This window comes from Macrobrachium nipponense, chromosome 47, assembly GCF_015104395.2.
Source record: "Macrobrachium nipponense isolate FS-2020 chromosome 47, ASM1510439v2, whole genome shotgun sequence".
NCBI classification, from domain to species: domain Eukaryota; kingdom Metazoa; phylum Arthropoda; class Malacostraca; order Decapoda; family Palaemonidae; genus Macrobrachium; species Macrobrachium nipponense.
In genome coordinates this window covers 19,327,036-19,348,682 of record NC_087222.1, presented here as the reverse complement: position 1 = coordinate 19,348,682, position 21,647 = coordinate 19,327,036, and the positions used below count along the sequence as shown (strand labels likewise).

General features: G+C 39.4%; 2 protein-coding genes and 1 long non-coding RNA gene across 5 annotated transcripts in view; 2 read left to right on the top strand and 1 right to left on the bottom strand.

The window, feature by feature from the left end:
* LOC135204747 (uncharacterized) overlaps window positions 1-13,910 on the top strand; it is a 222,743-nt gene extending 208,833 nt beyond the window's left edge. Inside the window, exon 4 of the long non-coding RNA XR_010312324.1 lies at window positions 12,965-13,910. This is a non-coding gene — a long non-coding RNA (uncharacterized LOC135204747). The remainder of the gene's footprint in view (window positions 1-12,964) is intronic.
* LOC135204743 (zinc finger protein OZF-like) overlaps window positions 1-21,647 on the bottom strand; it is a 535,786-nt gene that overhangs the window by 256,757 nt on the left and 257,382 nt on the right. The window lies entirely within an intron of this gene.
* Window positions 13,921-20,599, top strand: LOC135204555 (gastrula zinc finger protein XlCGF49.1-like). The gene is made up of 2 exons (XM_064234714.1): window positions 13,921-13,953; window positions 14,000-20,599. The coding sequence occupies exons 1-2, from the start codon at window positions 13,921-13,923 to the stop codon at window positions 14,540-14,542; spliced, it is 576 nt and encodes a 191-aa protein (XP_064090784.1). The 3' UTR covers window positions 14,543-20,599.

Below are 21,647 nucleotides of genomic sequence, written 5' to 3'. Positions count from 1 at the left end.
TCACTCAGATTCCTTCCACCAATCAATGAGTCTTCCTAAGGAAAAGGACCGAAGGTTTGTATATTGTGTAGGAACAAGGCATAATTTTAAAAACTAAATTGTATTTTTCCTAACTATACAAACCTGAGGTCCTTTACATAAAGGCCCACCTCATGCCACCCCTCATTCTGCTTCCTGGGCCTAAAGCAAATTTGAATATTTATGCCTAGCAGACAGTAGTTAACGGCCTAATCACCTTGTTTGAAACTTCAACAGCCATTTTCCAGCCTACGCTGAAAGTAATTCCTAATGTAAAGGACCTCAGGCTTGTATGGTTAGGAAAACTACAATTTACTTTTAAAAATTGTGATAACCTGAAACTCAGGACAGTCTTTCGGGCCTCCCAAGAGTTTCCGGTTTTGACTTTGAGACATCTAGTGGTATTGTTTGGCAACGACACTGCAAGGTAGGCATTATCACCAAACAAGAGGATTGCTTTCCCCTTTGTTTTGGTTAACATGCAGGTGCTCAAGTGTATCTGTTGTCCCCAGGGTCTAGCATGTCGGGAGCTGTAGAATTGCAAACTTCAATTCACACTTCTGTTGCTAGTCCTAGAGGTTCTGCCCCTAAGACTAGATCCATGCCGGCCGCTCATTCATGAGATTCCCAGAGTGCATGCAAATCTACAGATTTGTGTGTATCTAGAGTCAGTGACACAGAGTCCGCTCACCATCACGGCTCAGGCACTGAGTGGAAGAAAGGAGTAAGTCACTCAGGTGACCCATGCCTTGCCAGTGATCGCTCTTGCGGTGATGACCTGGTACCAAGGGTTGACGTGAGGGTCCTGCTGGACCGTACATGCAGTTAGACCAGTAGGGAGTCCCCCATTCAGTCCTCTTGAGAGGTTTCAGCCTCAACAAGGACTGGGACGTGTAGGAGGGTGGTATTGGGCCATGCCAGTCATTTGCATGCTCAACTCCACCCAAGACATGGCAACCAGTCTGAGTTGTGGCAAATGTTTCTCCTGTCATGTGAGTTTTGTAACCATCCTCAGGAAATCATTTCTCCAGGGCAAGAATTCTCTCCTAGACTCACGTCGTTGCCTTCACTGCAGGTTGATGGCTACCCGTGATTCACTCCACCTCTGGACGGATTTCGAGTGCATATTCCGTTGCATATTCTGGTTTTTATGCCTGTTCCTCCTCAATTTCTACAGGAGTCGAGGAGGAGCCCCTCCCCGATGATCGCTTGACAAAATTTGGGAGTCGTGCTGAGCGCTTAAATTCTTTGGATTTTCTAGCACTCTCCGAGTGTTTTGGTCTTCTATGATCTGCAAACACTTGGGCGAGACGAGAATTCCCGATTATTGTTTCTGGCATTCTTAGATTGTTATGGTTTCCTGTGACTTCCAAACACTTTGATGAGATGGACATCCCCAATAATTGTTATTAAAAATATCAGGAGTCTCGCTAAGCAATTTAATTCCTTGGAATTTCTACAGATCTCAAGAGTGATTTGGTTTTCTGTAATTTCCAAACACTCAGGCAATGGGTATTCCCAATGATTGTTACAATAAATGGGAGTCTTGCCGAGCGCCTGGATCCCTATGTTTTGCTGGCTCATGCTGAGTGCTCGGCTTCATCATGTTGCTTAGCACCAGAGCGACTTGCAAAAGTCAGGTTTTCTCGCCAAGCGTGGGAATTCTTACGAATTCTAATGCTCGCCAAACGCTCATTATCACGAGTGCTTGGATAGTGATACGAGCCTTTACCAGTACAGATGAGTTCGCTCTTCAATCTGGTTTGGAGTTATGCAAAGCTTGGCAGACACAGAATCCCTCTTTATTCTTCTTCTTGGAGCTTCGGCCTCGAAGGAAAACTGTTAATTAGGAAGAATGATAGATCTTTGTTGATGATTACCACTCAATTATTTAGTGGTGATCTGCTCGGCTCACTTGACTCGGCTCGGCCAGCCAGCCTGCTGAGCTGAGTGCTCAACTCTACTGAATGCAGTCTCTGCTCATGATCAGTGCAGTCCCTTGCCATGACATAGCACCCTCCCTTCCTGTGTTGCAGTGAGTTTTCACAGGGGTCATCATCGTCTTTATCATCTCACTCCTCACCTCCCTCATCGAAGGCTTCCACAGCCTAAGAAGAGGAAGGTAGTTTCTCCACCCCCAAGAAGTCTTGCCTCGAGACTTCTGAGAGTCTGCATCCTTTCCTTAGGGAGGAAGCAGTTGGCTGTCTCCTCAACTCACCTACTCCTGGAGTGGGAACCGGGACACTAACCCTAGAATATAGTGTCTCGGAAGCCCCTGGAGTTCAAACCCAGGTTCGTTATCTTGTCTCTGGTTCCAGGGGCGTGGCTCATGGAAATGGGGCTGTGTCTGGTACTCGTGTACGAGTCTCTCCAAGTGTACAGCTTCCAACGGGGGGTCGTACACCTACAGTCAGTGATGGGTAGTCTTCTCTCCATCATGACAGTGGTGCAGGGCGAGAGAAGGAACTGAGCCACGTTGGTTATTCTTCAAGTGCCAAGATTGATGTCATTGTCCCTTGGGACAAGCTTTCTGAGGTTCGATCACGGAGAAGATAGATGCGTAGCAAGTCGGGCAAGTTCTCACCAGCTTTTACTGTATTGAACTCCGTGCAACTTTTGCTCGCGTTTGAGCGAATGAAATTGTTGTAGGGAATGAATGCTTCGTTTGACAGAATTCAGAGAAGAGCAGTCAAGAACAGTCAATCCTCCTCTCTTTTTTTCCCTCTACTTTCTACTATGTTTTTGGTTCAATCTTAGGATCTTACCGAACATACGTCAATCTGTTCAGGAAAGATAGCACCGAGAAGTTTGAATGCCTCTCCAGTGCTACTTTGTTGGGAAAAACCAGTTTGACACATCCAATGTACGCTCTCCTTCAGAGGACAGTTACATCTCACCTATGGTGTGTGGTTCTAAAGGTAAGAAGGATGTGAGAGTGACTGGTCTCTCCACCTTCCCCTCCTTTTACTTCTACTCCTTTTCTTTCAGGTTGAGGATAGGACTGGAACTTACATTTGCTGGTGAGGCTTTTGATGCAGTAAACTTGCACATCGAGTTTCCTTTCTATTGTTCTTATCAGAATCATAGAAGCAATCCCGCTCCTTGCTCTAAGAAGGGAAGAAAAGAGACTAGCAATAATGCAAAGCATTAATGCCTCCAACTTTGTCGAAAAGGCCCAGAAGTCTGACTCTTGATCATACAGCAACTATACACTGATCAAGTTGTCAGAGTCAGGGCACTCCTCCTCGCTCTTCTGACCAGGAGGAATATCCTAGGTATGCTGAACTCCAGTCAGTTCTGGAGGCTCACTCACATTCCTCCCACCAATCAGTGAGTCTTCCTAAAGTCATGGACTGAGGGATTGTATATCATGTAGGAACAAGTCACAGTTTTTGAAATTAAATTGTATTTTAACTAACTATACAAACCCATGGTCCTTTACATTAATGCCCACCTCATGCCACCCCTCAATCTGAAGCCTGCGCTGAAAGGCAAAATGGAGTGTTTACATCAGGGCAGGTGGGTCTTGTTCAAGAATTTAACGGCTGTATTCCAGCCTACGCTGAAAGTAATTCCTAATGTAAAGGACCTCAGGTTTGTAGAGCTAGGAAATATACAATTTACTTTAAGAAATTTATATTGGGACGCCTGATGGCTCCCTACAAAAAGGATTTTTTAACCACCCAGTGATAATAACACGAAATAAAAGCTATTCTCCCGTCTGCTTAAGCAAGTTCCCCCCTTTCTCCCTCATCTTATTTCGTTAACTCTTCTACGTGGGAAAGAATCAATGCTCATACAAACAACCAAATGACTTCTTTAGGCCCGTGCTAAAGTAGATTCTGAGTGGTTGGCTCGAGTTCCTCTCTGGGCAAGAAAGCGCTATGCCATGAATGGCAGGCGGATGGTTAGGTCGCCCACAGGTTGGGGGTTGGGTGTGTGTCTGGGTGAATGACCGCTGATCAAAACATAAGGTTGCTTTGTACCTTTCTTTCTACATTCAGTGTTGTAAAATGTTATCGCTTTGTGTCTTGATTCACTACAGATATATTTACTTTTATCTTATGGTACTACAAAAAATGAATATAATTTCTTTGATGCTACTGCATTTCTTTAAGCAAAATTCTTCTGACTTAGGTAACAGGTTTCTGTCTCTGCCTCTTGGAGGTAATTTTCTTATAGGGGTACAGCTTGCCTAATTCTAGCCTACTTTCCTATGATCCTACCACGTGGTAGCTGCAGTAGAGAGAGAGAGAGAGAGAGAGAGAGAGAGAGAGAGAGAGAGAGAGAGAGAGAGAGAGAGAGCGGCTTGGGAAAAAATCCTCTGCCCGCACCTAGCTAATTGTAACTTCCATCACTAATACAGAACTTTTTAACCCATGATAGACTATGCAAACGGAGCCTGGCACTGACTCTTGGACAAATTACTCTTCCTATCTACCTGATGCTGTTACGTGGTAGCAATGAAAAAACAAGCTAAATGTTAGTTTATTTGTCTCTCTCACAGGCTAAATTAAATGTTGGCATGCAGTTCCCTAAAGATTTTCCTAACTCTAACTAAAAGAAAGATGGCAGCCAGAATTTTGTTTTACTCCTAACAATAGATACAGTAGTACCTCAGACTTCAAGCTTAATTTGTTCCAGAAGGCTGTTTGAAATACAATATGTTCGGAATATATGAAACAAATATCCCCATAAGAAATAAGAGGAATCAGGATAATTCGTTCCAGTCAACCCAGAAAGTACCCCTTTTCACATTTTTTCCCATTATTAATGTGTTCAAAAGTTAATTTAAGGGTGAAAAGTAATAAAACAGTACATTATATGATTTCTGTACTAGACTCGCCCATATTGAATTATCCAGTCCTGACAAATTAACCAGTTTTGATGTAACATCTTTATTTACTAAAGTTCCAGTTGTATAAAAAGAATTGTAAGTTCACTCTTACAGGTAATATTTATAAACAAATATTTGGTATGGCTATGGGTAACCCTCTTTCGCCACTTTTGTCTAATCTTTACGTGGAGTTTTTTGAGTCTAGACTTATTCCAAGAAATTTATTGTCTTATGTGTTTTGTGTTAAATATGTAGATGACTGTTTTTGTATTGTAAAAGAAAATGTAAGTATTCCTGACTTCTTGCATACAATTAATAATCTTGTACCATCTAGAAAAGTCTTTATAGAATAGGTAGAAAATAATTGTATACCATTTTTGGATGTCTTAATTGTTAGAAATAACACCAGTTTTTGCTTTAAAGTATATAGGAAACCCACTAATACTAGTTTGTGATATATCCATTTTTACTCCAACCATGCTAAACAAATGACGGTGTCAATATTTTCAGGTCTGTATATTAGAACATTCAGAATTTGTAGTCCTGAATTTTTGGAAGATGAGTTTAAAATCATTGATAGAATAGGAAATTCATTATGTTATCCCTATATTTTTTGGAACTTTGTAAAAATAAATTAAAAAAGCATATTACAATCAAACTAGTGGTAACAAAGAACTTAGGAATATTCTTTATGTACCATTTCATCCTAAGTACTGTACTCATTTTGAAAACAATTGATATTAACTTAATATTTAAATATAATAATATTGTATACAGTATTCCTTGTAAAGAATGTAATAAAATTTATGTAGGGCAAAGATTGTAAGATCTAAAGGTAAGATGTTCTCAGCACATATATGCTGTATCAAGAAGCTTAACGATAATGGCATTGCGGATCATTGGCCTAAGACAGGCCATGCTATTAACTGGGATAATTCCTCAATAATTTACAGGGTCAAAGAGCAATGTAAAAGGAATCTGTTGGAGTCCGTTTTCATTGAAGCCACGTCAATAACGAATTTAAATCTCCATCCTGGATTGTCCCTTTAGCCTCTTTCCTTGTCTCATTTGCTTAAAGAACACACCACCCAGAATAACAAACTGTAACCCGGCCCCTATTTTTGTTTTTTGTATATAAAGTTCTGTCATCTTCTTTTATATTCAGTGTGAACTTGAAAATGTAGAATAAACTGCAAAAGTCTTTGTTCCAAGTCTCCAGTATTCACTCACCTTTCTACCGTGGATTTAAGGATATTCTCAAGCATGTGTGCCTTCATGCTAAATTGGGTATATATACAAGCAGTCCCCGGAACGACGTTTGGAAATATGTCTTAAACTAATAAAAAGTTATAAAAACCTTACTTGTAATCTTTTGGTTACACTACATGTTGTTTCCTGTAGTTTTATGTACAACCTGGAGTTATTTTCATAAAAAAATGCTGGTTCTTGAAGGTAAAAACTATTGTAATCCTCTGATGACACTACATTCTTGAAGTTTTATGTACAACCTGGAGTGATTTTGCCAAATCTTGAGGGCTACAAGAACAGTTGATTACTAGTATCATACAGACTAATTACAGTAAACGTATCTTTAAATAGGCTTATATATTAGTATCAACAAAACATTTCTTGGTATGAGTCAGAGGCTGTTTAATGAAACGAACACTTCTCTGTCCTATCTGTTCGGAAAATAAACGTTACGTCAATACCCGAGACCATTGTTGCCAAGATGTCTCTCTCTCTCTCTCTCTCTCTCTCTCTCTCTCTCTCTCTCTCTCTCTCTCTCTCTCTCTCTCTCTCTCTCTCTCTCTCTGATCAAATTACACTGGAACCTTGACATACGATTGCCCTAATATACGAATGTTTTGAGATACAACAGAAAATTTGCGAAAATATATGCTTTGATATACAACGAAATATTTGAGATATGATTTTACGATGTGATAGTTGTATAGGCGACCGATAAATGGCGTTCAGTCTGTTTGTTGGTGCTGCATCGTTAACACATTGTTGTTTAGTTCGTTGTATTTGTGCCTATATTTCGTGTTATTTTGTCTATTTTATTATTAACTATGGGTCCCAAAGCTAAAGACAAAGCAGGTGAAAAGAAAAAACCCAAGAAAATTATTTCGATGGAAGCACAACATGAAATTATAGCAAAGCATGAACGTGGCGTTTGTATCGTCGATTTGTCAAACGAGTATGGTCGAAATCCTTCTACAATATCCACGATCATCAAGCAGAAGGAAGCTATAAAAACCTTCCAAAGGCATCACCATTATTTCTAAACTACCAACTGATTAAAAAATATAAATAAAAATTAGTTTAGCAATGTTATTTCATTTGTGTTTATTACGTAGTTATTAGTGTACATACGTAAATAAAAAGAGAGCAAATCGTTCCCTGCCACCCTTCCCTACCTCCTCCCCCTGCTGGCCTCACGTCATCTTTCGTTGTGATAAGTAAAATTCCTTTCTTTTTTTTATTGTGTGTTATTACTCGTTTACTTGTGTATAAATTGTGTATATTATATGTAATTTAGCTGTGTTTAGGTATGGTTTCATAGCGCTAGAATGGATTAATAGATATTACATTATTTTAAATGGGAAAAAATGCTTTGAGATACAACTGTTTTGATATACGATGATGGTAACGGAACAAATTAAATTCGTATGTCAAGGTTCCAGTGTACTGGATAATGTCTCTCTTTGGATACTTTGATTTTGCCAAATCTTGAGGGCTACAAGAACAGTTGATTACTATTTATAAATCATATAGACTAATTAAAGTAAACGTATCTTTAAATAGGCTTATATTATTAGTATCAACAAAACATTTACTGGCATGAGTCAGAGGCCGTTTAACGAAACGAACACTTCTCTGTCCTTAACTCGGAGCATCGGAAGACACCTCTCTCTCTCTCTCTCTCTCTCTCTCTCTCTCTCTCTCTCTCTCTCTCTCTCTCTCTCTCTCTGATCAAATTACTGGATAATGTCTCTCTTTGGATACTTGGAATTTGCGTTGTAATCTAACCAGAAACTTCGTTTTGTTATTATTACTGGAAACAAGCAATGATTTTTTCATTATTTGCGCTTTTGGACTGTTATATGTAAACTTTGCGCACCGCAAGCTAGTATGTATTCATTCGCTCGGAAACTAGTTCTGCATATGAGGCGTCACTAAAAAGCATGAAGAAAAAATACGACATAAAAAGTGTCGAAAATCATCATAACCTCAAAATTTTTGTTGTAATCTAACCAGAAACTTATTTTTATTAATATACTGTGCTAAACTATAAAGGATTTTTATCATAGTATGTGTTTTTTAAAAGCGTCGTTAACTCGGAGCGTCGGAAGCGTCAGCGTCGTAACCTCGGAACAAACGTCGTAACCCAGGACAGATTTTTCTATTGAATATTTAAGAAAAAGCGTCGTAACCTCGGAACGTCGTAAGCTGGAACCGTCGTAACCCGGGGACCGCCTGTATTTAATATATATAAATTAATATTATATATATATCTATATATATATATATATATATATATATATATATATATATATGGTAAAAATGTTCTGTTACAACAGAATTCCATCTAATAAAAGGAACCCATAAAAACACCAGAGTATAGAGAGAAAAGTACTATATTTCAGAGACTGCTGTCTCTCTCTTCAGGTATATGAAGGAGAAAAGTTTGCAGAAAAAGTGGTATTTATACCAAGAGATCCATCCACAGGTAAGCCGATTTAGGTCACCCCCGCTGATAATCTTCCTTTAATATTCTTAAGCGTTGGTTGCATGAAAACCTTGTCGATCACATCTGAAACCCATGCTCCTTTTGAGATGTTCATTACCTGCCTCTCTTTTATTAAGGCTGATTCCATCATTTGACTCTTGTACTGGCAGTTGCTGCTATAAATTATATGTGACAAATTCCAGTTTATTCTATGGTTATGTTCATTTATATGGTTGAAAATAGCTGAGTTCTGTTGTCCATATCTAACTGATCGTCTGTGTTGTATTAATCTCTGGGGAAGTGATTTTCCTGTAAATCCGATGTAAGATTGGTCACAGTCCTGGCATGGAATTTCATAAACCCCTGTTGCCTTGGGGAATGTCTTTTGTTAGACGTTAATCAGGGATTTGGCTAAGGTGTTTGGGTAAGTAAATGCAAAAGGGCTAGATTTTCCAAGAGTCTGAGTCACTGTTTTAATCCTGTCCAGGTGAGGAATTTTTATTTTATTGTTGGGTGTCTCTTTGGTCTTGTTTTGAGGGGGTCGGTAGAAAATTATGTTTGCTTTGTGAATTGCTTTCTCAATTATATGGTCAGGATACTTTAAAGACGAAAGTTTTTGCGAATTCAGCAATGTTCTTAAGAGCCTTATGAATTTGTTCCCCAGATTTCCTGGAAAAAGAATTTGAACTAATTCGCAAACAACTTTCGTTGCTGGTTTCATTCACCTTCACATCAATATTCTGGATCTCAAGGTGGTATATCAACAATACAACTGTACAGTATTGGTGCAGGTCAACAAGCAGACAAATTACATTCCCTTCTGCTACACATGTTGGTGGTGCAGGTTCGCGAGTGGGCAGCAGCACACTCAGTAGATCTGTCAGTCGGGTAAATCCTGGGGAACCAGAACAGAGCAGCAGACGTGCTCCGTTGCCAGGGTCCAGACATAGGGCCTCTTTGCAACCTGGCACAATGTAAAGCTCCTGGTGTTCTGTTCTTTTGTGCCAGGGGCAGTAATAGGAGAGGCTTTACAACACCCATGGGACAATCTCCAAGGCTTAAACTTTTCCTCCATTTTGTCTGATTCATTGGGTGATCAACAGGGTCATGATCACCCCTAATCTCAGGATGACCCTGCTAGCTCCCAGTGCCGCCATGCCAAGTGGTATCTGGACCTGCTAGCTCTACTTTCCTGGGTACCAAGAGAGATTCCCCCTTGGCACAACCTGCTGTACCAGCCGCTCATAGAGGTATTGCCAGGCTGTGAGAGAACTGTCACTTCATGCCTGGAGACTATCCACCATCTCCTGTGAGCTAGAGGTTTTTTCTCGTCACACAATGACCAAGATTTCTGGATACCTTTGTAAATCTTCAATGGCTGTATACTAGGGGAAATGGGTCGTCTTCTGTGATTGGTGTCATTGATGGGATATCTCTCTGGTAGGATCTCCTCTTCAGCAGGTAGCATACATTCTTGTCTTTCTTCGCTGTCACAGCTGTCAGGAGCTACAGAGTTGCCCTTGGATTAATCCTTTGCTTAAAGAGTGTCGATTTTTCTTTCTTGTGGAGATCTCCATGCTGTTGAGAAGCTTCAAACAGTTTTGCCCTCCCTGGGAATTCAGTCCCCCTGAGTGGGATGTGACTCTTGCCTTATGGAGCCTGACTTGTGCACCCTAGCCTTTACGAGAGTCGTCAGACAGGGATCTGACCTTCAGGATTGTGTTCTTGCTTACCCTGGCATTGGCAAAGAGATTTTGTGAACATCATGGACTTTCCTTCGATGTTGAACACTAGAATGGATGAAGATCTGTCACGCTCTAGTTCAGGGGTTCTCAAACTCCTTAACTCCTCGACCCCAATGTAGTTTTAATTTTTCTATCGACCCCCTAGACTAGCATTAAATAATTCAAGAAAAGAAAAAAAAGTAAAAACACCAATGTCAAATCCAATTTGAGAATTATTAGTTTAGTACTTGAAATGCAGTATGATAAAAATATAACACCTAGTAAGAAAATATATTCAGAACTTTAGATATTTGAGTATATGTAATTTAATTCACTGACCCGTTAGTTATTCATCGACCCTTTTGACCCCCTGACTATTCATCGACCCGGTCCTATTGACCCTTGGGGGTCGATATCGACCACTTTGAGAACCCCTGCTCTAGTTTGTCCCAGAATTCGTAGCAAAGACTCGGAATCCGTCGGTCCCTGACACCAGATTCAAGTTCTTTTTGATCCCCTTCATAGAGACTTTACTGGTAGTGATCAAGAGTGTTGTGGTGCTATCTAAAGAGGTTTTGACATCTCCGTCCTCAATGTCGATGACGCTTTGTTAGTACTGGCTCGACCAAGGAAGAGGTGTCCAAGAAAATGGCTTCTTTCTGGAGTTGTGAGAAAATCAAGGGAGCATACTCTACTTCTGACAAGGCAGATAAGAGTACTTTCTGAGTAAGAGCTTAGAGGGTTGGGGGCATGGTCTGTCCCTCGCATTCTGGAAGAACTTGTCGGTTCTAATAGTACTAAGGGTGGGAGTGTGTTCATGAAATACCACATTCACATCCTTCTACCTTCGGGACGTTGCCCATGGGTCCATGGACACCTTTTCCTTCCTGTGATGTCTGCTTAACAAGTTGTGTAGCTCACCCAGCTCCCCTAGAGGGACAGGTAGCATCTCGCCTAAGGTGTTCAGTTACAAAGAGAGTATGTGAGTGAGTGAGTGATTGGCCCCCTCCTCCCTTTCTCTTTTTATACTCTTCCTCACCTGTAGGGCAGAGGGAGGGTTGGCAAACCGTTACATGCTAAATGGGTGTGCGATGCAGGTGAGCTACATAACTAAGTACTGTGCCCTGTCTATAATCTAGAAGTCTGTAGATTAATAGATGAATGTCCATCCCCTCTCTCTAGCAAAGGGAGAGAGGGACTGACAATAAAGCAAAACACTATAGGTTCCTCCAAAACCTTTTTGAACCAGTGAAGCTATACATTACAGGCCCATTAATTCGAAAGGCCCAGAAGTCTGAGAGCTGACCTCACATAAGCTCAACATGTCAGATGCACGGGACTCCTTCCTCTGCTCTACATGACTAGGAAGGAGGCCCTGGTGAATTGAGGTACCAGTCTCTTCAGAGATTTACTCAGAATCCTTCCACCAACAAGTAATTCTCCATATGTAAAGACCATAGGATTCTATTTGTTAAGAACAATCTATAAACATTGCCCACCTTGAGCCACCCCTCATTCTACTACCTGAGCCAAAAGGTTAAAGTGAAGCATAAGGATAGGAGTGGGCGGGACTCCCACCCTACCGTTGATAGTTTACCACTTTATTTAAAGTTAAACAGCTGTTTTCCCAGCTTGCACTGCACTTATAGCCATATGTAAAGACCTTCAGGTTTGTATATTAGGAAAAATACAAAGTGCTTTAAAAAATTGTAATAATTCCCCTTTTGCAGCATTGAAAACCAAAAAGGCTCTTTAATGTATTCATTTATTTATGTATGTATACATTCATGTAGATTTTGGCAGGGCTGGAGTTAAATGTGAATATATTGCCAAGTCGCAAGCCATGCATATGCAGATACACTAATTGAGGAAATGCTGTAATATGAAATTTTCATAGGTATGCAAACCAAAACCTTATATCATCTACCATCAAAGCCACCCCTCTTTGTTCATCAGGCCAAAACAAGAAGTGTTTGGTGATGGCATATGAGTGAGGGGAATTCCCTTACTCACTCATTTTAACCACCACTTAACCCATTTCCAACGCAGCACATACCTTCCAAGACCGTCATCAGTGTGGCTGGTCATAATAGCTACTCATGCATTGTATCCACAATAACAATCAGTGAAACTAATTTGAACACTTTCATCTCTCTTCAAATTACTACTCAATTTACCCTTACTATTTTTTCTTATTATTATCTACCGCATCTGTGGATAATATGTGTTATGTATAGCTGGGTCACAAAATTAAGCATTTGCTGTGTACTGTACCCTTCCTGCTGTTACCCCACAAAACTCTTATGCTGGTCTCTTGCATTTTCTATTCTTGGCCTTTGATTTGTTAATAAGATATGTCCATAAGTAATTTATATTGTAATGTCAAGCTAAGAAGGTTTACAGATGTGAGGCGGTGGGCGTCAATATTAACTTTTAATCTGTTGTTGCATTGTTGCCTCAGGAATGTTTTGATGCTGTGTCTGGACAACGTTTGGTAGGATTGTATTCATGTTTGGATAGAACTATCAAATGCACGCTTTGTTAATCGGCCTGAGACCTTTATGAGAACCTGAATTGAATTTGATTTATTAATTTGCTGCTTCAGTTCTGGCATTATGTTTCCTAACTCTGTGTTACATTCTTTGATTTCAGATTCTCCCTCAGAAGAATCTTCCTTCCTTCGTCAGTTTTGATTAGCATCAGGATTTTGGGAAATGCATGTTGCTTAACGGTACTACATGGAACATTACCAATAGCAACTCTTAAAGTGTTTGAGACAACAGTGAATTATTGTACATGTATTTAACAAATTTAAAAAATAAGTAAAATTTGTTTTGAATATTAGATTCATACATCAGCAGTGAAATCTGGTTATAGTCCTTCAAGATATTGTACTTAATTATTAACATATTTATTGAGTAATTATTTGTAAACAATTTTATGTTAAGAGCTGTGAATTGAACACATTGGTATACAGAACAGGACGGGACATAAGGCTAAAATGAATCCAGAACATTCTTTAGAATTTCCTTTGAAAAGGGAAACTGAAGGTGCATTATCACTACCTTCCATAAATCAAGAAAACAGCAACTTGGCTGCCTTTAGTGGAACCAGTGATGGAGACTTTTTGTCTCTGGATCCATTGATGGACATCAAAATAGAGCCAGAGGAATTCTATGAGTCTAATGAAGATGATGACTATTCATATGAAATGAATTCAACAGTGAATGAAAAACATCCACAAACTTGCAAAAAGGAAGTAAAACAAGAAAGAAGAAATATTCACAATGGAGAGAAGCCTTTCAGATCAACTGACTGTGAGAAAGCATTTTACAAGAAAATTAATCTTACAAATGATATCACAAATCCTACCAGCAATAAATTCATATGCAATGACTGTGGGAAAGCATTTTCCTTGAAACATAATCTTATAGTTCATATGAGAATCCATACTGGAGAGAAGCCATTCATTTGTAAAGAATGTGGGAAAGCATTTTCCCGCAAAACACAACTTACACTTCATATGAGATTTCATACTGGAGAGAATCATCCATTCATATGCAAGGAATGTGGGAAAGGATTTGCCTACAAACATCATCTTACATCATATGGAGAAGAATCATCCCATTCTAGGAAGGAATGTGGGAAAGGATTTGCCCTACAAACACACTTACAAACTAATATGAGAAATCCATTACTGGAGAGAAGCCATTCATGTGCAAAGAATGTGGGAAAACGTTTTCCCACAAACCAGATCTTACACGTCATATGAGAATCCATACCGGAGAGAAGCCATTCGTGTGCAAAGAATGTGGGAAAGCATTTTCCAGTAAGTCAATTCTTACACTTCATATGAGATTGCATACTGGAGAGAAGCCATATATGTGCAAAGAATGTGGGAAAGCATTTTCCCAGAAACGAGATCTTACACGTCATATGAGATTGCATACTGGAGAGAATCATCCATTCATATGCAAGGAATGTGGGAAAGGATTTGCCTACAAATATCATCTTACAACTCATATGAGAATCCATACTGGAGAGAAGCCATTCATGTGCAAAGAATGTGGAGAAGCATTTTCCCAGAAACCAAATCTTACATGTCATATGAGATTGCATACTGGAGAGAAGCCATATATGTGCAAGGAATGTGGGAAAGCATTTTCACGGAAATCAAGTCTTACACATCATATGAGGTTGCACTCTGGAGAGGAAAAAGAAACAACATGATAAAATGAACCAGTTAAGGTAGAGATCTCTCAAATGTCCAACTATATGACAGATCAAATTCACTCACAAAATCTGCTCAAGAAAATAAGGAAAATAATGAAAAAATACAGAATATGGAATGAACAAATCAGTGGAAAACTGGCAGAACACCAAGCCAATATAAAGGCCCTAGCTTCACAAATAGGAAACAAACAACAGAAGATAAAAGTAAATTAGATAAATATTCAGTTTGGTGAAAATTCAAAGATTGTATAGGAAGATGACGAAAGAAACAGTGGAGGTATGAACACAACTGAGCAAGGAAGACCTAGAGAGATTTTGGAAGCCACTGTTTGAAAACCATAGACAACACCTGGATATTCAAATGTATGGAATTAGACAACATCAATGAGGAAATAAGATCTTTCTCGGCAGCACAGATGAGTGAGTGGAAGACCACTCTCTGTCTAAAACACTCTGAGGGCCAGATAGTAATTCCAGACATAAAGATCCAAAGAGGAATATTCCAGGGTGACAGCCTCTCACCACTTCTATTCTGCTTGACCATAAATCTGCTTAGTAAAATCTTGAACAACATTAACACTGGCTATGACCTAAGCAAAAGCAGAAGCAGAAAAGAGCATAAAAGAGTGAATCACCTGCTCCTCATGGGTGACCTGAAGTTGTTTGCAGATTCAGAAGAAAAATTGGAAGAATTAGTTAGGACAGTCTACCAATTCTCAAATGACACCTGCATGGAATTTGGGTTGGACAAGTGTGCCAAGAGTACAATAAAGAGAGGGAAGAGAGTAATATCAGAAGGAATAAAGGTAGAGGAAGGCATGTTTGTTGAAGACCTGGCAGAGGAGTCTGCATATAAGAACTTGGGAATACAAGAAAACAGTGGTATAGAACACAAGAAAAAGAGAGAAAAGATAAAGAAAAAATACATCAGCCACCTAAAGAAGACCTGTAATTCAGAACTAACACCAACGGACAAGATCACTACCATAAACCAGCTGGCAATACCATTGGTGACATATGGTTTTAGCATTGTAGACTGGCCACAAGGTAAGTTCGACAGGATGGACATTAAAACCTGGAAGATTCTCACCCTACATAAATATTTCCCTCACAGAGAAGGTGGATTATGCCTACAGAGCAGCAATAATAAGTCAAGGGTAGTACTTCAAAAGCTCTGAGGATGAAAACATCAAAAAGGTTGCCCAACACCACAGGCTAAGAACTTTGCAGATCTGCTAGAAGACACAGAGGGTACTGAGCAGACTCCAGCAAAAACAATAGCCAGGAAGACCAGTCAGAACTAGTCACAGAGCAAGAACTGGAAAAATAGTTGAACAGACAAAGAAGAATCACTTAGATGGATAAGAAATGGAGATCTAGGTTATGATGGAGAAATTCTGATAATAGAAACACAAAATCAAGACCTAAAAAACAGCTTCAAGAAAATGGCAAGTATATCAGGGAGTGACCAGTGTAGGTTTTATCATGCAGCGGTTGAGAGTACGAATCATCTGATATCAGCCTGCCAGACCCTGCTTGCAGATGGTCACTATACAGCCCGCCACAACAATATCTGTAAATATATACATTGGAAAATACATAAAGAATTCAGAATTGAAGTGAAAGAAAAAGTGTGGGAGCATGAACCAGATCCAATCACCTCCAATAGGGCCGTTACCATCTTTTATGACAAGGAAATTCCAACAGGAAGATATAGAGAAGGAGGTGCTATAAAACCTGATATTGTGACCTGGAACAAGGAGGAAAAAACAGCAAAGATTATAGGTGCGACATTACCCAGTGACTTTGGCCTCAATAGAGCTGAAAAGCATAAAATAACAAAATACCATGACCTACAGAACGACCTGAAAAGTACATGGGAACTGAAGGAAATAGAAATAGTACCTGTGGTGGTAGGGCAATAAGACTTATAAATAAAAACCTGAGCAAATTTCTTCAGGCAATATCAAGTTACCCAAGTATAACTGAGGTGCAGATTGCTGCCCTCATAGGAACGGTAAACACCTTGAAAAGAGCCCTTGGATATGAGGCTAGTGGAACATAGAGGTGCAACCATAGACCCCAGGCTGGAGCCCATTGCACCCCTGATATAAACCGAAAATTAAGAATAACAGAAGCCAGAGAGAGAAGCCCATGTGTAAGAATGTGGAAAGGAATTTTACAGGAAACATCTTATAATGCAAATGAGAATTCACACTGGAAAGTAGCCACTTTCAGTAAACCCTCAATTATCTGCTGCAATATATATCCAAGGCTCTTGTGGAGATTGGAAATGTGTGGATATGGTAAACAATCACTTTAAGAATGTAAAATAAACCCTAAATCGTCAGAATGATTACTAGCGCTAATTCACACCGACTACATAAGGACATGTATGAAGAATGCTGACAAGAACGTAAACATTACAGTGCCATTTGGTGGGAGACGGGTGATTACAGAGACAGTCTTAGTGGGTTAGCCAAGTGTTACTTTTAATGATTTTGTAATATGCAGATTACACCTAATGGCACAAAGATATAAGCTGATTTTAACAGTAAATAAGTATCCAAATAATTGATTATACGAAAATTGTTATTTAGTCCTTTATTTTCTTGCCTGTATTGTGACTACAGTACTGTACAGTATGCGCTAATAAACAATACATAATGCACTACAGTACTGTGCTGTACACATAATGAAAAAGTAAACTGTACAATACCGTCAGCTGAATAAATGCATACAAAAACTATCCTGAATTTCTGTCTCCCTCTCTCATACCTGTTCACATTGCCAGAACTGTTTATTTGTGGCAAACCTGGAAAATCTCATCATGATGCATACATGTATGTACAAGCACATGTACGTCAACACAAGCTTATTTGTTAGAAAGTAGCTGCTATTTTGTACTGCATTTTGTTACCGCCACATTAATTAAAAATCTAATAAGCTTTTCACTCAAATCTTATTACAGATGTATCACAGCATTACATCTTAAGATATTAACTTTTTCACGTACTGCACATCAGAGTTCTTGCTCTGAATGTGAGCAATTTATAGAAACCAAGCAACACTCACTGTGTTCTCTAAGGAATGGATGTCAATCCTTGAATGCTGGCAATGTGAGAGAGAGAGATGCAAAGCTGCAATTGTCATCACCTTTGAAGGCTAAAAAGAAAGTTTACACTTCACATTTGCCTAATTGATAACAAGACCTTTTAAAACCTTTAGAGTGAAGAGAGAGAGAGAGACTTACAGATATCGTGTACTACAGTAGTTTTTAAATGGTTACAACTGAATAAGCAGCAAACGAGATCTAAATGGAATACTTAATCATTTTGCTGTCTCTTTGACTTATAATATGGGTATGAAGTAACTGTTGCTCCCAATGTATCCTGAGTTACGATCAGGACTGAATGACAATTGAACAAGAACAAAAGCAATACTGTACCTGGTCTTTCGTTTGTGTTGTATGGACAGGTAATACCTTTAAGTACCTTACTATGCAATTACATTTACATTGTAAAATGTTCAGTTGATTACATGTAAATTACTCCTCTGCAACCATGATCATACACAATGATGCATTGTGTATGATCATATGATGACGAGTTAATGTCCCATGATAAATTGTGATTTACATAATTGTGTTTAACATTAAGCATATTCCATTAAATGTTTACCCAATGTTTCAATTTTGACGTATGATTGCCCAAGTTGTAGGTGATTATAAGGGGTTTTGATCAAGGAAGGACTCCAAAAGTTTTGTAAACAATAAAGAATAATCAGGATAGAGAAAGAGAACAGCAAGCAAGCACACTGCAAGTGTGTAATTGACTTTAGTATGATGCAGATGGTTATGTATATAAATAAACACACATATGGTGTATACTATATGTGCGTGCAAATATAGACACTGATAAGTAAGAAAATTTTTGATGCAACATGACTGGGCAGTTTATACTGATATGTTATTTTGTAATGTTTTCCAAGTTTTTCAGTTCACTGGTGTTGCAACTTGAGAAAAGCCCTTGCTTCATATAAAACAATTTTGTTCATAAATTTAACAGTCATAAATTCACTGTAACTTTTGGAGTTATTCTTCAGGGGTGGAAATGGAAGAGAGTGATAATGGGAGACAAACACAAGCGGCCAACGAGAGATAGAAACTTCTGTGACACAGTCATGACACAGACAGTAACATACGCAATCTAGAGACCTTAGGTGGTTACAGTAGTCAGGTCCAGAGGGCTAAATACAAAAACAGAATGTAAAAAAAAACTTTAACTTGATTGTAATCACAGTGATAATGAAAAAGTAAAATATCAGCAGTAAATACAATAATAATGACAGAATCTGCAGATGACATATTGCCAATACAGAGATTAAGTCCTTTAAGGGACAAAGGCCTCATTTTCCCATCTTTCCCACACTTTAGATCTTACCTCACTTCTTTGTATGAGCGAGTTGCTGCTGTTCCTCACTCGGGTTACCACATGGTTTTCTATGAACATATGTGTGGCAGAGTGGTAGTGAGGAATGTTTGTGAGGCGTCTCAGAATGTCATTGTGCACAACAGTGATACTTCTAATGGTCTCTCGGGTATAGTTCGTCCAGAGGGAACACCCATAGATACTGTAGCAGTACGAGCGGAAAAGCAACACTTTCATGTCTCGGTGACAGAAGGCAAACCTCCTTGCAATCATGTTGCCAGTTGCACATAGTTTACGACACCTCTGTTCAATGTCTGCTGTATCTTTTAGGTCGTCGGTGATAATGTGACCCAAATACGGAAATTCGTGCACGAATTCCAGCCGATGATTTCCGAGGAAAGTTTGTGGTTCTGCAATATGCTCAAGTGATCTCAGGAGCAGCGACATGCACTGGGTCTTGGTTTCGTTGTATAGGATATCAAATTCCTCTGCATATTGGTGGCAAGTGTTGATGAGTCGTTGGAGACCTTGCACTGATGGGGAAATCAGAACCATATCGTCGGCATAACAGAGGTTGTTTATAGTTGTTTCATTGACAGTGCATCCGATTGGGAGTGAGTTCAGTTTGACATTCAAGGCATCTGTGTACGTATTAAACAGGTATGGAGAAAGAATGCCCCCTTGCCGAAGCCCGTTTAGGGAACCGAGGGTGTACGATAATATGTTACCCCATTTGACACAAAATTGCTGTGTGGAGAATCAGCAATGTAAAATGCCAAATAGAAGAAGAGGTTCATGTAGTTTACTCTGTCAAATGTCATGTAATGAGAACTTTGCTTTTGAGCCAATAATGGTCGTGAAAGCTCCTGAAGAGATAAAGTCTTGGCCCCCACCCCCCACCCCCCATAAACACACTGTTGCAAAAGTTCCCCAGCAAAGCCCCTCCCCCCCAATGTGCTTACCCCAGCATACCACCCTCACAATACCCTTTTCTCAGCGGCTATTAACAGCGTTATTGTTGCATTTTTCTGCCTATGCATTGTTGCCAACCATACAGGGGGCTTTCTATTCATTGTTATATATTGCAAATATATATTTTATAAATAAATATATTTGGATGTTCCAGTCTTTGCAAATGTGGATTAATGAGAGGTTACTTACTGCCAGGAATGTTAGAAAGTATTTACCTATAAAAATAATTGTAGGGCACATCCACACTACAGCTTATCTAATATCACAAACAGATTGAAAACAAGAGAACAACTGTAAGTAAAGAATGAATCTGGTAGATGCCAGACAATGAAATACACTATTTAAAAATCTTGATGACTTCCATAGGCTATATGAGTCTCGCAGGATAGTTCAGCATAGTAGGAAGTCTCTCGGCAAAATAAAAAAAAGTGCCGAAAGTAAGTGTGTATCTGTTGTGTAAGTACTAGAGACCTTAAGTAATTCCTTTGCATGGGAAATCTAGTATAGTCAACTTGATCATTTTCTAGTCTTACCTTGTACAGTATTGCATATGTTTCTCATGTGAAGCATTGAATACTATTTGAATTACCTTACAGCATGTCATAAGGTAAAATGCTCCAATGTTTTGTATCAAACCAGTTGTATTTTTATACAATTATTTTTGTACATTCTGTAAAACTGACTCTTTAAAGTTTCAAGTATCATCATATTAATGTACTTTTTATTTATGACTACCATTAAAGTGACCTTGTATTGAATAAAAACAGATTTTCCCATAACCTGAGAAATAATCATCTTCAAGGGCCTTTCCTAGAAAAGAATAAAACTACATTTTTCAAAACACAGGACTTCTAGGTATTGTCATCTAAAGGATGGACTCAGAATAGCAAATTGTTCCTACATGAACACAAACCCTCTTTCTTTACATACGGAAACACCTACAGTGGAACTGGAAACTGGCCATTTAATTCTTAACAAGGTTGTTAGGTAGGTAACTACTGGCAGTGGGTTGGGTAGTCTTACCCTTCCACCTGACCGCATCATTTATCTTCAAGCCGTTTGTCGAGATACATGCATCTTTCTTGCCTCTGTCCAACAAACTGGTTTTTCCCTGCAACTCACTGATCCTAGTTTTTCCAGTGTGATTGTTTGTCGATATTGTGTTTGGTATAATTTGTGATTTGTGAATGCAATTATGCAAACCCATGACTTATCACAGCCTAAGGAGGGAAGGTCTCATGCCATGTGGCATTGCCCTGTCATAGGGAATGTACCTTGCCATCGCTTCTTCTCCTCTTATGAAACTGATCCTCACAGCTGATGCACTGATTGCCACCAGCATAAGTGGAACCAGACGAGCCCTTGTCCTGAGTGTCATGATTGGCCTTTGGAGCAATGGACAAAGTTCGCAGAGAAAAGGAAATACAAGAGGAAGGCTTCCCACATGTCATCAAAGGGAGACATGCCTCCAGTGATGCTGAGGGTTGCCAATCCTTGTTGTTCCTTCCTTCCTCCTATGAAAACTGCCTCTCGTTACTGCTCCCTCCCAGTGAGAAGTAACTCCTTCGTGATCTCCCATTGCTCTGTGGATGGAGAGTCCGCAGGGAGGGACGATGGATCAAGATGACAACTTGGAGGCTGAGAACGAATGGAGAAAGCTTCATTTAACCCAACTTTTTCAGGGTTGAGGGATTTACAAG